This window comes from Vicugna pacos, chromosome 1 (genome assembly GCF_048564905.1).
Source record: "Vicugna pacos chromosome 1, VicPac4, whole genome shotgun sequence".
NCBI lineage: Eukaryota > Metazoa > Chordata > Mammalia > Artiodactyla > Camelidae > Vicugna > Vicugna pacos.
Window position 1 is genome coordinate 74,226,711 of NC_132987.1, and position 15,491 is coordinate 74,242,201.

At 42.2% G+C, this 15,491-nt stretch overlaps 1 protein-coding gene across 4 annotated transcripts; it reads left to right on the forward strand.

The window, feature by feature from the left end:
• GCSAM (germinal center associated signaling and motility) lies at positions 1–13,988 on the forward strand. Of its 4 annotated transcripts, none has more exons than XM_015252219.3 (7): positions 1–119; positions 2,885–2,959; positions 5,212–5,256; positions 6,282–6,328; positions 11,234–11,275; positions 12,709–12,737; positions 13,649–13,988. In XM_015252219.3, the coding sequence occupies exons 1-7, from the start codon at positions 91–93 to the stop codon at positions 13,961–13,963; spliced, it is 582 nt and encodes a 193-aa protein (XP_015107705.1). In that variant the 5' UTR covers positions 1–90; the 3' UTR covers positions 13,964–13,988. The 4 variants fall into 4 exon arrangements, with proteins under 4 accessions (XP_015107705.1, XP_015107706.1, XP_072823919.1 ...); XM_015252220.3 differs by having other exon boundaries at positions 4–119; positions 2,891–2,959; XM_031681331.2 differs by lacking the exon at positions 1–119 and having other exon boundaries at positions 2,814–2,959.
• Positions 13,989–15,491: the final 1,503 nt, after the last annotated feature.

Consider the following 15,491-nt stretch of genomic DNA (forward strand, 5'->3'; position numbering starts at 1 on the left):
CCAGAGCAACGCAGCCCCGTCTCTGAGTGAGGAGCTGCTGCCGTCAGGGCACAGGGCAGGCTGGGGGAAGGCACCAGGAGGACTGAGAGGATGGGGAACTCTCTGCTGAGGGAAAACAAGTGAGTACAGACCTCCCAATTGGGAGCAGAGGAGATGGGTAGGGCAGAAAGAGAAAAAGGGATCTGCTCTTGGGAGAAGGCAATTGGGTAAGGGACTAATGAGAATGAAGTGCCTACTATGTGCCAGACACCACGTTCAGTTCCTTGTAGGTTGGCTTTCTCCTCAGAATCATAGTGAGCAGCTGGTGGAGAAGAGCTGGAACGCAGAAGGACTTTATCAAGGGAGGTCTGTGCAGTAGACTACCACCTAAGAAATGGGACAGCTTTCTGGGGCATGGAGGGGATGCTCTCCTGAGCTCTTAATGCCCCACAGAGTGCTCAAAGACATCACCACACTTTTTGTTGCTATTAAAGTTCTATTAAATAAATAGCAAGCTCCTTGATACCATAGACCTTGGCTGGTGCACACTCTCTGCAACAGGTAAGCAGAGGTCATTGAAATCGGTAGAGAACTTGGCCTTTCCTGACCTCAGTTTCCTCATTTTTAATGGAAATAATAACACCATAGCTACATTGGAGGGTTCTAGTGTGTGTGTGTGATGCATAGTAAAGTTCAGTAATTAGAAGATACTATTTTTTGAACCATCATCTTCATTAACATCAAAGCAGCCATTGTAAAAGTTAGTATCACCCAAAACAGGGGAATTTCTCAAGTATGAAGCCAGCTGGTCTAGACAGAATGAACTAGCGTAGCCGGTGGAGGGCGGGAATCTATACAGGATTGTGTTTGGTGTCCCAGAGCTCAGCTCATGTCGCTGGGAGCTAAGACACAGAATTCAAAATGCCACCTGCCAAAAGGAAGCTTAGCAAACCCACAGGATGTCTCCTAGACCTCATGAGGGTCAGTGTTGTCTGAGACTTCTCCCCAGATCCTCCCGGTGGTTTGTCAGTCTGCAAATCTAGCATTCCTCTATATAAACCCCTATTTTTATGTCTTGTTGTGAGACCCTTATTCATCTTCGAATTTCTGTTTCCTAGCATTATTTCTGGCATACAGTTAGCTTTCAATAAGTGTTGGATGAATGATTGGAATCATAAATAATAACTGTCTTGAAAAATAAAACAAAATCCCGATATGATGTGACTGAGAAAGTTATGATCGGTGTCACATTTGTAATTTTGCTTCTTAGAACTTTGGTATGAGGTGAAGGATTGTGACACTAATGCATGTTAGTTGTAAAAGAAACTGGAAAATACATAAAGTATTAACAAGAAAATAAAATAAACTGGGGAATCACAGTTATAACTGCTGATAACATTAGGAGCGCTAGCTTTATTTTACTGCTTGTGTTTATCAGCCACTTGTATTTCTTCCTTTGTGAAGAGCCAGTACTATCTTTCGCTCATTTTTGCTTTGGATTTTGGTCTTATTGATAAAAGAGTTGTTTGTCTTATTGGTAGTAAGAGCTATTTGTACTTTGAAAAAAGTAGTCCTTTCCCTTAAATACTGTGAAAAATATTTTTCCATTCTGCGTGTCTTGTGCCTCCCAGAATTTTTGTTTTTTTCTTATCATATTTTAAGCATAATTGAATTAGCTATTGAAAGCTTTATGGTTTCTGCCAATTTATGCTTAAAATTCTTTTCCCATCCCAAGATAAGACAAATCCACAACATAATTTTTATGGTTTTATTGCTTTACATTTAGCACCATACATTCAAATGTGGTGTCAGATAAAAATATATATTTCTTCCACATTGTTAATCCGTTGGCTCAGCGTCTTCATTTCTATGCTGATTTAAATTGTCTCACTTTATATATTCAAAAGTCTTATATCTACTGGGATCTGATTTTTAACTTCACCCCTGCCACCTGGTTATCATCCAACTAGCATCCCCGCCCCAACCAGGTCTCTCCAGATCAAATTTGTTACAAAAACCCAGGCAATTCCCCCCATCGGGCAGAATGGCACCTACCCCTTCCTGAGAGGTGCTCCGAGTCTTAGAGAAGGAAGGCAACTGCCAGAAGCAAACTCAGCTCCCCCACCTACTTGTCCTCAGACAAGTCGCCTAACTTTTTAAACCTCAGTTTCTTCAACGGTAAGAAGTAGAATCATAATGTCTACCTCATAGATTTATTCTGGGATTAAATGAAATATAACATAGAAACTGTACGTTATCTACTTCTAGTAAGTAGTATGTATAGTAAGCAGTATTGATGTATAATAGTGAGTATTTATAGTGTGTGTGCATATATACTTAGCAAGTACATAGTAAGTTGTGTGTCATTTTTAGTTTCTTTTTGTCTATACCCTAGACTCCCCACAAATAAAAAGATAGTTATACAAAAACCCAACTCAAACAATGAACCAATTCATTTTCTTTATTTAGTTCTTTCCCTTTTATCCCATGTTCTCTGCTTTGGTGCTTTTGTGAAAATAGCAATTCACACGAGACAAGGCCAGTACCCTTCCCTGTTCCTGTGCACAGTCCCTGAAACTGCGCCAGGCAGATCGCCTTTTCTAGACATTAATGTTCTCAGGGTCATCAGCGAGGATTCCTGGACATTTGGGAACAAACGGTTTACAACTGATTGTAGATGGTGGTTGCTGGAGAACGTTGAGGGGCTGTTGCTATGGAAATGGAGAGAAGGTCAAATCAAGGACAGACTGAGGATAGATTGAGGGCATGTTAACAGGTGGGAGAGCAAGAAGGAGAAGCCGAGGCAGTTTTGGGGTTCCGCATGAGCAGCAGAAATGAGGGCAGTTGGGAAACTTACAACGAGAGGTGGAAAAGGAAAGACTTGGCTGGTTCCCTGTGTGTGGAGTTTTAGGTGGCACCAGAACGCTCAAGAGCTACCCTGGAATCCGAGGAATCAAAGCCACCAGCAGAGAACATCCAGGTGAGCGCAAATCCAACAAAACTTCCCTCAGCCTTTGCCCGTGAGGAGTGAAGTCTGTCGGGTCCTGGAATCGCACACCCTGCAACAGAGGACCCTGCTCAGACCAGACCTAGCAGAGGTCGTAATGATAGTAAATGTGAAGATAAGACAAAAGAGTAAAACACTTTGAACCTTTGGGCAGGAGATGTGCCATTTTGCTAGGAACCTGGTGCAACCCCTGGCAACTGTAAATAAGGATCTGCTTTCTGCTTGTTTGTCTCAAGTGCCTCTGTGCTCCAGCTCCATCCTGGCCATTTCACACTGAGCTCTAAGTTTCTATTTCTGAGGTAACCACATCCCCTACATGGCTACAACTGCTAAAAGGTTTGTGGAGAGAGGCGCTTGTGAATACCCTGATGCTATCCAACAAAACCTGCCCCATCAATCCTTTCTGACCAGGCTTTTTGAGTCCAGGAAATCACTACAATATGGAACAAGTGCCCCTGAATCCAAGAATACCAAAGACTGGCAAAGTCAGTTGTTCTGTAGCTTGAAGTGTTGTGTGCACTTCCTCATGGTTTCAGGAGAAGTTCTTGAAAGAGCATCAATTAAAAAGTGACCACAGAGCTAAAGCCAGTGTTAAGAGCTGGGAACCCGGAGATCCCTCCCAGCAGAATGCTTTTCTTCTGTGCAAACTAAGGATCATGCATTTGAGGGATATTGGATGTATGTTAAAGTACACAGTCCAAATGATGAAACAGACTGGGAGGGCATTATAACAAAAGAAAGACTGGGGAGACTGAGGGGCCAGGGAAGCTCTGTGTAAGAGACAGGAACCTGGAATTGCTGGTAACATAGTCCGCTGTCATAGAGAATCACCTGACCTCCTTTATGGAGGTTGTCTGAACATACCCTAGACCAAAACATCCAAATTGAAATGCAAGAATATATTGCAGAAAGGTGGAGTGGAGGAAATAACCAGTTTAAAAATAGCTTTTGCCCATGTTTAACTTTGTTCGACCTTTACAACTCCATGAGGTAAGCAGCATAGGAATCTTCATTTCGTACATAAACTGTGGCTCAGGGAGTCCAGAGGTATCAATCCAGTAACTCAAAATCATCTTTTATCTCACGCCCATATCTGCTCAGAGAACCTAATTTCTTAGCATTGTTGTGATTTAATAGTGTCCTCCTGGTGTTTTTTTAGCTACAGAAATAGGAAGTGTAAGCAAATGGGTTAAAGAAATCAGAATATAGTCTGAAGAAGAGAGAGCCAGCCATGCCTCTCAGCCCCAAAGTCTCCAGTGGCACACGGACCCCAGAGGCTGTCCGGGCACTCAGCCATGTTGACGCCCACAGCCAGGGTCACATGCCCCAGCCTCTTCTCCATTGTCCTCTCCAAGAGAACTTCTTGAAACAGCTCACTGGGGGAGATATTTCTGGATGGTGTTTTCCAAGCATTTGTATATTGTGTTACTGGTACATGCAGTACTTTATAAAAGGCTTTCCTGTTCAACCGTGTAGGTAGTTAACTCTGCATCAATTCAGAAAGATGCCCACAATGATACTTAGACCTCAGCCTAGGTGTCTGGCTGCAGAGAGGTCCTGACCCTTTCTGCCATTAAATCCTTTTTTATATGGCTGTACCTTGGGGTCAAGAAGGTGGATTTGATGATCTGAGCCGGTTAGAGTTGCTCTGTTCAGGGCTACTCCTTCATTTATCAAATACTTACTGGAAAATGGCACAGGCTAGCGATATATACCATGATGAACAGATAAATATGGTTCCCCGACCTTGTGAAGCCCACATTCTAGTGTAGGATATAGACAAGTGAGCAGACATGATAGTGTAAATAGGAGAAATTCTGATGCAGTGGAATCATGTAAATATTGCCTACCTAGTGCCTGGAAGAAACTTCTAAAACAAACGTACCTTGATTTCCTGGAGATAATTCTTACGTGCCCTTCATCTCAAGAGGCTACATAAATAACTGGAGTTGGGGGTGAACAAGCCTCTTTCTTTTGGTAGGAATACAGCAGAAAGTTCCTTCTCTGATTGAGAGTTGATAATGTCATCTTCGTCTTTCCAAACGGCCAGTTAATGTCCTGGGAGGACAAAGGCATTCTAGTATGATAGACGCGTCCAAGTCGCCTAGAACGGATTTTCTCCTGGGGGAAAAAGCTTTTTTCACAGAAATGGGAAAGGGAAGGGAGTCACCCTAACCAAGCTGCAGAAACTAAACTTGTGATTTGTCACCTCTTGGGTATTTTAGACGCTGGGACTGCCACTTCGCTGAAGGGTGTTTCTGCCTTCCGTGGTGAGTGGAGAACTGTCTTCCAGAGTTCTTTCCCCAAGTGCGTGTTAATATAAGTTAATAAAAGTTACCTGTGAACTCCCCTCTGTCTGTGACCACAGTACTGCCTGTGACAGTAGAAGCCTGTCACTAATCCAGACATCATTGTCTGAGAGTCAATCAGGGAAGCAATGCTTCAAGTTGGTAAGAAGCAGAAACAGTAGTCTCATGTGTGGTACTCATTCTTCAAACGAGAAAGCCTCAGAAGCAAGGATGAAACTGGCTACCCATGGAGAGAAAGACCACTAATCACTTGCAGATCTCAGAGTCTGCCTTTAGGAAGCACCCATTTCTGTCCCTTGCGCAGAGAACGTATAGCTAGGATGATTATGTAATTCATTGTCCAAACTAGGAAACGTTTGCGAGCGAAAAGGAGGCTAAAAATAATTAAGGGTCACCAAATGATTGATAACGACATTAACTAGACTGTCTGTGCCAACCAGGACACATGGTCATTCTCCTTAGAGCAGATGTCGTCCTTGTCTCCTGAAATGACAACAGGTTTCCCTCATATTTATACTGTGTTTTTTTCCGGGGGTCATCTCTATCGTGTAGTTACCTCTGTGCTCACATGGGGGGTGGGGTGCTTGCTTGGGTATCATAGATTGGGGTTGGGATTGGGATTGGATATAACAATGCTTCTTTAACTCATTGCTATAAAATAAATTGATATTTTTATCAGAAAAAAAAATCCAAAAAAGTTACCCATAACATCACGATAGTTCTCCATCTATAAATCAATTCCATATCAGCCTCAGAAAAAGGAGAAGGAAAGAGAAAGAGGGAGAGAATCACAAAGGAGTAGATTTCTATTTGACCTTGTCTTTCATTTTTTCCTTTTTAATCTTCTTTTCTGTGCTCTAAGGGGTATCACAAAAGGCCTAAAACTTTAACAAGTAGGTAAAAATAAGTTCGTACAGTTGAGTGTAATGTCCTTTGAGAGTTTCTGAATATTGGAGCAACCAATTTCCTTTCCTTTTCTTTTACAGGAAAAAAATGCGCATTTTTAAAGCAAGACAAGATTCCCCAAAGCAAAGTAAGTTACTGCTTTCACATCATTTTTACTTTTGACACTTTTATTTCCGAGCTGCCCCTTCCCTGTGCTCACAAAGGTCCTTGGGCATATTTTGTCTAGGATGATACTCAACACATTTTGCTGCAGTTTGCCTGATTGCATGTGTCTTTGGCCACTAGATTGGGAGCTCAGTGTGGGAGGAACTGGCTTGGTGATCTTTGTATCCTTCTGCTAGTCCCTGAGGTGGAAGGAGTTAAATGAGACAATGAAAGCAAAAGGTGGGGGTGTGAGGCACCTATAAGAAACGGTGAGGAGGCCAGCGTGGACACAGGATGTACAGAGGAGGGGCAGAGCCTTAAGGTCAAGTCTGAGGTTGAGGTTTTTGTCTTGAGAGCCACAGGAGGTACTGAAGGGCTTTAAACAAGGTCCAAGTACGCTCACATTTGCATTAAAGACATCACCTTTTTGCTGTGTGGAGAACGAATTGTAGTAGGGAGTGGCAAGAGCAGGGGCTGGAAGGCCACTTAGGAGGCCGATGCCGTGGTCTCTGGTGATGGAACAGGGGTGAAGTTAAGGAAAGGGAATTCAAGGGAGAGGGTGGTGAATAGAGCCGTAGGTAAGAGAGGAAACAAAGAAAAGTACAGGCCTGCGGACAGGCCGCTGCATTTCTAAAGAAGAAAAACAACTGAGTTTTGCCTGTGCCTTCTTAGGTTTAAAGAGGAGAGCCTTGCTCATGAACCCTGAATCTTAAAAACCAGCCATGTAGGCGTATAAATAAATAATACAGCCCTCCCACCCGTAGTCATTTCACCCAGGGGAGTTGTGGGTGCCAGGAATCCCCGGTCTCCTCCAGAGCAAAACGTGGTGGAAATAAGGCCCCTAGTGCAGAAGCTCACAGAGCCTTTTCTTTTTTGAAATTTTATTGGTGTTATTGACTTGCAATGTTATGTTAGAGTGATTTGATATTTTATACGTTTCACAGTGATCACCACGGTAAGTCTAGTTACCAGCTGTCACCACACAGTCATTACTATACTAGTCACTGTATTCCCTGTTCTGTGCATTTCGTCCCTGTGACTTGCTTATTTTATAACTGGAAGTTTGTACCTCTTAATCTGCTTCACCTATTTACTGATCCCTCCACCTCCTCCCCTCTGATAACCACCAGGTTGTTCTCTGTATGGGTCTGCTTATGTTTTGTTATTGTTTGTGCACTTTTTTTGTCCTTTAAGATTTCTGGGTTTTTTTTAAACTGACTTTATTTTTTTAGAGCAGTTTCAGATTCACAGAGAATAGAGCAGAAAATACAGAGTTCACACATAGCCCTCCCCACACATATATACTGCCCTACCCTCAACATCCCTCATCAGTGTGGCGTATTTGGTACAATCGATGAGCCAATGTGGACACATTGTTATCAACCAAAGTCCACAGTTTACATTAGGGTTCACTCTTGATGTTGTACATTCTATGGGTTTTGACAAATGCATAATGACATACAGCCACCACTGTAGTATCATACAGAATAATTTCATTGCCCTAAAAGTCCCTTGTGCTCCATCTATTCATTCCTCTCTCTCTCTCTCTCTCTCTCCCCAAACGCCTGGAAACCACGATCTTTTTATTGTTTCTGTAGCTGTGCCTTTTCCAGAATGTCATTTGGTTGGAATTGTACAGTTGGTAACCTTTTCAGACTGGCTTCTTTCATTTAGTAATATGTCTGTTAAGTTTCTTCCATGTCTTTCATGGCTTGATAGCTCATTTCTTTTTTTTTTTTTTAACTGCACATTGATCTTTTAATCTACATTTATGTAACATTCATTGTTTCTAAGAGTTTTGTTTTTTAGATTCCACATGTAAGTGAAATCATATGGTATTTCTCTTTCTCTCTCTGATTTATTTCACTTAGCATAATACCCTCTAGGTCCATCCATATTACAAATAGCAAGATTTTATTCTTTTTCTGGCTGAATAATATTTCTTTGTATATACATATTCCACATCTTCTTTATCCATTCATCTGCCAAGGAACACTTAGGTTACTTCCCTATCTTGACTATTGTAAGTAATGCTGCAGTGAACACTGGGGTTCATGTATCTTTTCAAATTAGGGTCTTTGTTTTCTTCAGATAAATACCCAAGAGTGGAATCCCTGGATCATATGGTAGTTATATTCTAAATTTTTTGAGGAACCTCCATACTGTTTTCCATAGTGGCTGCACCAATTGACAATCCCACCAATAGTGTAAGAGGGTATCCTTTTCTCCACATTTGTTATTTGTTGTCTTTTTGATAAGGGCCAGTACAGTAGTCACTTAGTAGCAGTACCATAGTGCTATTATAGTAATAGCGTTTGAAATCACAGAGTGTGATACCTCCAGCTTTGTTTTTCCTTCTCAAGATTGCCTTGGCTACTCTGCATCTTTTGTGGTTTTATACAAGCATTAAGATCATTTATTCTAGCTCTGTGAAAAATGCCATTGGTGTTTTGATAAGAATTGCATTGAATCTGCAATGGACATTTTAATAATATTAATTCTTCCAAGCCATGGCATGGACATTTTTAATAATATTAATTCTTCCAAGCCATGGGCATAGTGTATCTTTCCATTTTGTGTATGTGTGTTGTCCTCAATTTCTTTCATCTATGTCTTACAGTTTTCAGAGGACAAGTCTTTTACCTCCTGGGTGAGATTTATTCCTAGGTATTATATTCTTCTTGATACAATTGTTTTCTTAATATCTCTTTTTTGATAGTTTGTTGTTAATATACAGAAATGTGACAGATTTCTGTATATTAATTTTGTATCCTGAAACTTTATGGAATTCATTTATTAATTCCAAGAGTTTTTTGGTGGTCTTTAGAGTTACATATATGTACATAGTATTATGTCATTTGCAGAGAGTGATAATTTTACTTTTTCTCTTCTGATTTGCATGACTTCTATCTCTTTTTCATGTTTGGTTGCTGGGCTAGGACTTGCAGTATGCGGCTGAATGAAAGTGGTGAGGGTGGGCATCCTTGTCTTGCTCTGATCTTAAAGGAAAAGAGGTCAGCTTTTTGTCACTGAGTAGGAGTTAGCTGTGGCTTGATGTGTATGGCCCTTTATTATGTTGAGGTACGTTTCCTCTATACCCAGTATGTTGAGAGTTTTTATCCTGAATGGATGTTAAATTTGGTCAAATGCTTTGTCTGCATCTGTGGGGTTGATCATACGATTTTTTAGCCTTCATTTTGTTAATGTTATGTATCACACTGATTGATTTGTGGATATTGAATTAATGGAATAAATACCACTTAACCATGGCGTGTGATCTTTTTAATGTATTATTGAATTTGGTTTGCTAACATTTTGTTGAGGATTTTTGTTCCATACCTTCACTTTCAGTCTGTGTCTGTCTTTAGATCTAAAGTGAGTCCCTTATAGGCAGCATATAGATGGGTCTTTTTCTTTTTTTGTTGTTATCCATTCAGCCACCCTGTGTCTTTTGATTGGAGCGTTTAGTCCATTTACAACTAAAGTGATTATTGATAGGTATGCTGACTGCCATTTTGTTCATTGTTTTCTGATTGTTTTTATAGTTCTTCTCTGTTTCTTCTTCCCTTGTTTCTTTCTTTGTGGTTTGATTATTTTCTTTAGTGTGATGTTGGATTCCTTTCTATTTCTTTTCCGAGTCTCTGCTGTGGGACTTTGGTTGATGGTTACCATGAGATACATGTGTATCTCAGTTTGTTTTAAGCTGATAGTTGCTGATGTTTGAATGCATTCTAAAAGCACGACATTTTTACCTCCTACCACATCTACACTTTTGACATCATATTTTACATTTTTACTCTGTGTATCCCTTAAATACTTACTGTAATTATAGTTGATTTTACTACTTTTGTTTCTTAACTTTCATATTAGTTATTTAAGTGGCTGATTCACTGGCTTTAATATATATTTGCCTTTACCAGTGAGTTTTTTTTTCTTTCATATATTTTCTTATTTCTAGTTGTGCTCTTTTCTTTTCTGCTTAAAGGAGACCCTTAAACCTTTCTTGTAGTGCCAGTTTAGTGGTGATAAACTCCTTTAGTTTTTGCTTGTCTGAGAAATTTTGTCTCTCCTTTGGTTCTGAATAATAATCTTGCTGGGTAGAGTATTCTTGGTTGTAAGATTTTTCCTTTCGGTGCTTTTATTCATGCCATTCCCCTCTGGCCTGCTAAGTTTCTGTTGAAAAGTCATCTGACAGTCTTCTAGGGGCTCCCTGGTATGTGACTGGCTGCTTTTCTCTTGCTGCCTTTGAAATTCTCTCTTTAATTTTTGCCATTTTAATTATAATGTCTTGGTATGGATCTCTTTGGGTCCATCTTTTTAGGGATTATTTGAGCTTCCTGGACCTGGATGTCTATTTCCTTCTCAAGATTAGGGAAGTTTTCAGCTTTTTTTTTTTAAATACATTTTCTACCCCTTCCCTTCACTCTTGTCCTTCTGGGACTCCTATAATGTGAATGACAGTACTCTTGATTTTTTTTTTCAGAGGTCCCTTGAACAGTTCTCATTTTAAAAATACTTTTTTCTTTTTGCTGTTCTGATTGGGTGATTTCTGCTCTCCGGTCTTCCAGATCACTGATCTTTTCCTCTGTCATCTAATCTGCTGTTGATTCCCTCTGGTGTATTTTTTACTTCAGTTATAGCATTCTTTAGCTCTGATTGATTCTTTCTTACATTTTCCAAGTTTGTTGAGGTTTTCACTGTGTTCCTTTAGTCTTCTCCCAAGTTAGGTCAGCATGTTTATGATTATTATTTTGAACTCTATCAGATAAATTTCTTACCTCTATTTTATTAGGATTTTTATCTGGTGGGGGGTTATCTTGAAAGCTTTTGGAACATTGCTCTGTCTCCTCATTTTGTTTGACTTTCTGTATTTGTTTCTATGAATTAGGCAAAACAGCTACCTCTCTCGGTCTGGAAGTCATGGCCTTATGTAAGTATGTCCTCTGAGTAGATTGTATGTGTTACGCAGCTTTGGTGGGATGGCTGCAGCTGAGGTAGACTTGTGGGGGAAGCAGCGGGGTCCCAGGGTGCACCTTTCTGGTGTTGCCTTCAGGGGACAGCTGGAGCTTCTATGGACGTGGGGCACATAAGGGCAACGTTGGCAGGCTGGCTGCAGCACCTGGTCTGCGTTCCAACCTGTGCTACCAAGGTGGAGGGGGAATGCAAAAAATGGTGCTTTCCTGTGCCTTTGACCCTGAGGAGTGTTCCAACTGTTCCCCGCCCATTTGGCAGATGTTCCCGGGTTAGTAAATGGATTTCCTTCACGTACTGTCTAGATGCACTTTAAACTGCTGTTTTTATTACTGTGCCCCAGGGAGGATAAGTCTGTGCATGGGCGTCCCAGTGGTCTCCCTCCCTTTTGCAGGTCACTGCATCAGGAATAGGGTTCCCATCGATACCACGTCTCCATCTCCCCGACCCACCTCTGTGTAGTCCTTCTGGCATTTATTGTGCAGAAACTGTTCAATCAGCCTTCAGTTCTTCTTCAGAAGGAGTTGCTCTGTATGTAGGTATAGATTCAATGTGTCCATGGGAAGTGCTGAGGTTAGGGTTTTCCTATGCCACCATCTTGGACCCCCACAGGCCCTTCTCCTGTAGTGATAATAGTGGAAGTCCTAGATAGCCACAGGAATTTATGCAGATAGGAGAATCTGGAATGCCAGTGTTGAGCGAATCGACATGTGGTAAGGTGGCACATCTGCCTCCCGCGTCGGGTAGTGCCATGAAGCTTCCACATGGAAGCTCAGGCTTGCTTTTTGAGCTTGTGCCCTTGCCTCTTTGTTGAGTGGCCAGGGCCAGCTGGTTTTAAGTAAATTGGCCTGCTTATGCTTGTGTCTGCCAGCAGTTTCAAAAATGGGAACGTTCAATTAAAGAGTTTCCTCCTCTGTAAAGCTTTCGTTGCACACCAGGTTCCACACTGCCATCATCCCTTGTCGCCTACTAGAAATAGCAGCTGTCCTCTGCATTGTGGATCTCTCTTAGGTCCTTGTCTGCTAACCTGTGAGCCCTTGAGGACAGGGACTTTTTCTGATTCTTCTTTGTCTCCCCAGGGCTTGGTACAGAGGAGGTATGCAATACATTTGGGGTCATGAAGGACAGGGGGGGAAGGAGTGAGGAAGGGAGGGAAGTGTGATTTCCTGTCCAAAGATCCATGAATGTGTTTCCCTCCACCCAGCTCAGCGCTAGATGTTTCTTGTTCAGATAGCTTGTCACTCCCCAGCGATGTGTTGTAGATCAAGATAGCCTGATAAGAGCTACCCCCGCTGTTCCTTGGCTCTCTGCTTATATTTCCTTGCCCCACCTCCCCCCTCCCTGAAATCTCCCTAGGACCTGAAATTCATTAAGTGTATTTTCTTTCTCCAGATGAAGAGACATCATCTGCTCTCACTCAGGTAATGCAGACACCTCTGAGCCTTTTCCTTTTTCTGAGATGACAGTAGAAACGCAGGCACCTCAGACGGCAGGGGAAGGCTTCCAGGACGTCTGTGACTTTAATGTGAACCACTTTAGATGCCAGTGCTTGTGAGCTCAGGGACATGTGCAGGGCCTGGAGGCAGAAGAAGTAGCCACCTCTGTTGCACAGTTTATTGAAAGGAATGAATACTTATCGAGCATTTAGTTTATGCCAGGCGGTGGGCTGAGCGCTTGGCCTGAATCATCTCATGTAACTGTCACAACAACCCTGTGAGACGGGGACTGTTATTTTCCCACCCATTTTACAGATGAAAAAACTAAGAGATTAAGTGATAGTCTCTCAAAGCCAGACAGCTGACAAGACGGCAAGGGCACGGTTCAGAAATGAGCCTCACTCCCAAATCTGTGCTCTTTCCCCTGCGCTTTGCTGTTTGGCTTTTTATCTCCTGAGATTTCACCAAATGACACCTTCCCCTGACTGGTTTCCCTTTTCACTCATGCAAACATCTCTGGAATAGGTGGTTAAATATCATAACCCAAGCACTATAAGGTGTCCTCAGATTGTTCTCTTATGAAAGAATGAGCTGCCTCAGGGTCTTTGGGGACTTTGGGGACTTTGGGAATTATATGGGGTGGTCAGGGGTCACTCTGGAGCCCGGGGCAGAGAGGACATGCCTGAGTGGGCTGAATTCTCTGAGCAGCATGAGGACTCTGGTTGCTTGGGCTAGTGGTTGGGGTGGGGGCAGTCATTTAGAAAAAATAGCCAAAAGATGGAGGGGAAGTGGCCGTGGAATGGAGACTTTGCCCAAGGCTGAGCTGTGCTGAGACTGGAGTATAAAAGGAATGAGAAGAGGCCAAGTCTTGGTGATGGCTCTCCTTTGACCCACAGGAGAATGCTTACCGGAGCTCCTCGGAGGACCTGTGCTACGCCTCCATCAACCACAGTGTCGCTGGGAGAAGGCCAACAGGGAACTTGGCTGAGGAGTGCTATGAGAACGTTTCCCTCATGGCTGAGAGGCCCAGAGAGTCACTGGGAGGAACTGAGACCGAGTACTCACTTCTTTGTGTGCCTGCCACCCCCAGGCACCCATCCTCCCCAGAAGATCAGTATGAACTTCTTATGCCCAGTAGAATCTTCCCTCGCTCTGTGCAACAGCCACACTCACTTACGTCCCCTTCTCAGGCTCCATTTTCCCATTTATAATGAAGTGGTTGGACCAACTTTTAACACCAGCAAATAAAAGCCAGTGGTAGGGAGTTCTGGTTGAAGCAGGTGTGGAGCACAAATTACCCCAACACGCGCGTGCACGCACACACACACATACACCAGTTCTTTCTACAGGGGTCTCTGTGGAACATGATTTCCAAGCCACAGGGCCTCTTAGATCCTCCTCAGTGTCCAACATCCAAAGATCAACAACTATCTTGAACACCCACTCTTCGAGAAGGGAGTGACCATCTTTGGTTCCAAGTGGCTTTGAAAATGGGCCACACTATTCAGTGGTGGGAGGGACTCCCTAGTCCCCTGCTCCTCAGTTCAAGTTCTTCTTATAAAAGGTCCACATGATTGTCCTCTGAAGTCACAAGGAAGCTTCATCCATCATATTGTGTACCCAAAGGAGAGTCCTCATTCCACCAGTGTTTCTGGACCAGAATCCTCACCCATAGCCTTGCAGGTGGGCACCTGCGGCATTCTTGTGTCTCCATGCCTCTAAGCAACGTCTTTTGCATAGAGTCCTTTGACTCATTGGCTGTGGTGGCTTGGTTAGTTACGTTGGTTGAATTAGTAAGTTCCAGGCCAGGTTTTTATATAATTTTTCATATAATTTTAAACCATATTTTTTAACTTTGTATTTCTCCCTAGAAGTCTTAAGAAAATCATAGCATCAGAGGAGGATAGAGTAGAAAGATCTTTGGAGATCCTTAAATCCCACTATCTTTTTTTTGGCTCAGAGAGGATAACTAGCTGAATGTAACATTGCCAGTGAATGGCAGAACTTCATCTAGAGCCTGGTTTCCTGGCTTCCAATTCAGTGCTCTTCCAATATACCACATAGAACAGCCTCTACGATATGGCATACGTGCATGTTAAATAATATGTCATGTATAAGCTGTGAATTAAGTGTCCACATGAGAAAGATTAACACACACATGCGTGCTCACACACAGACATATATTCCTTCTCTAATGAGCACTTCTCCATTTGCCCTGATTATTCATTTTCCCTCATTTTTTTTTAATGTTCCGAGAATTGTGTCTATCCCCAAAACAGGGGTCAGCACACTATGGCCCATAGGCAAAATCTGGCCACCTGCCTGTTTTGGTAAAGTGTCACTGGACACAGCCTGCTCATGTGTCTATGTACCATCTATGGCTTCTTAACCTCAGAAGAGTTGAAAGGTTGTGATACACACTGCAGGTACTACAAAGCTGAAAATTTTGCAGCCCTCTTCCTAAACAATCATAAGTAGAGATAAACTGAACAAAAATGTGTTTGGGTATTGGTATAACCCTTAAGAGCTGGTACAAATAAAATGGTATGGAAATTACTAAACCACAAATTAGATGAGTGAGACCAACAACAATTAGCAAATTAGACTATTTCTATATGCACACCTGTGTTCTCAACTTCCTGTTTTATTTAACGCCTGGCCATTGTCCTAATTTTAGGGATGTTAAAATAGGAAGAAGTTCGTTGAGACAAGCAGTAGATGCATTATGAGTTTAATTAC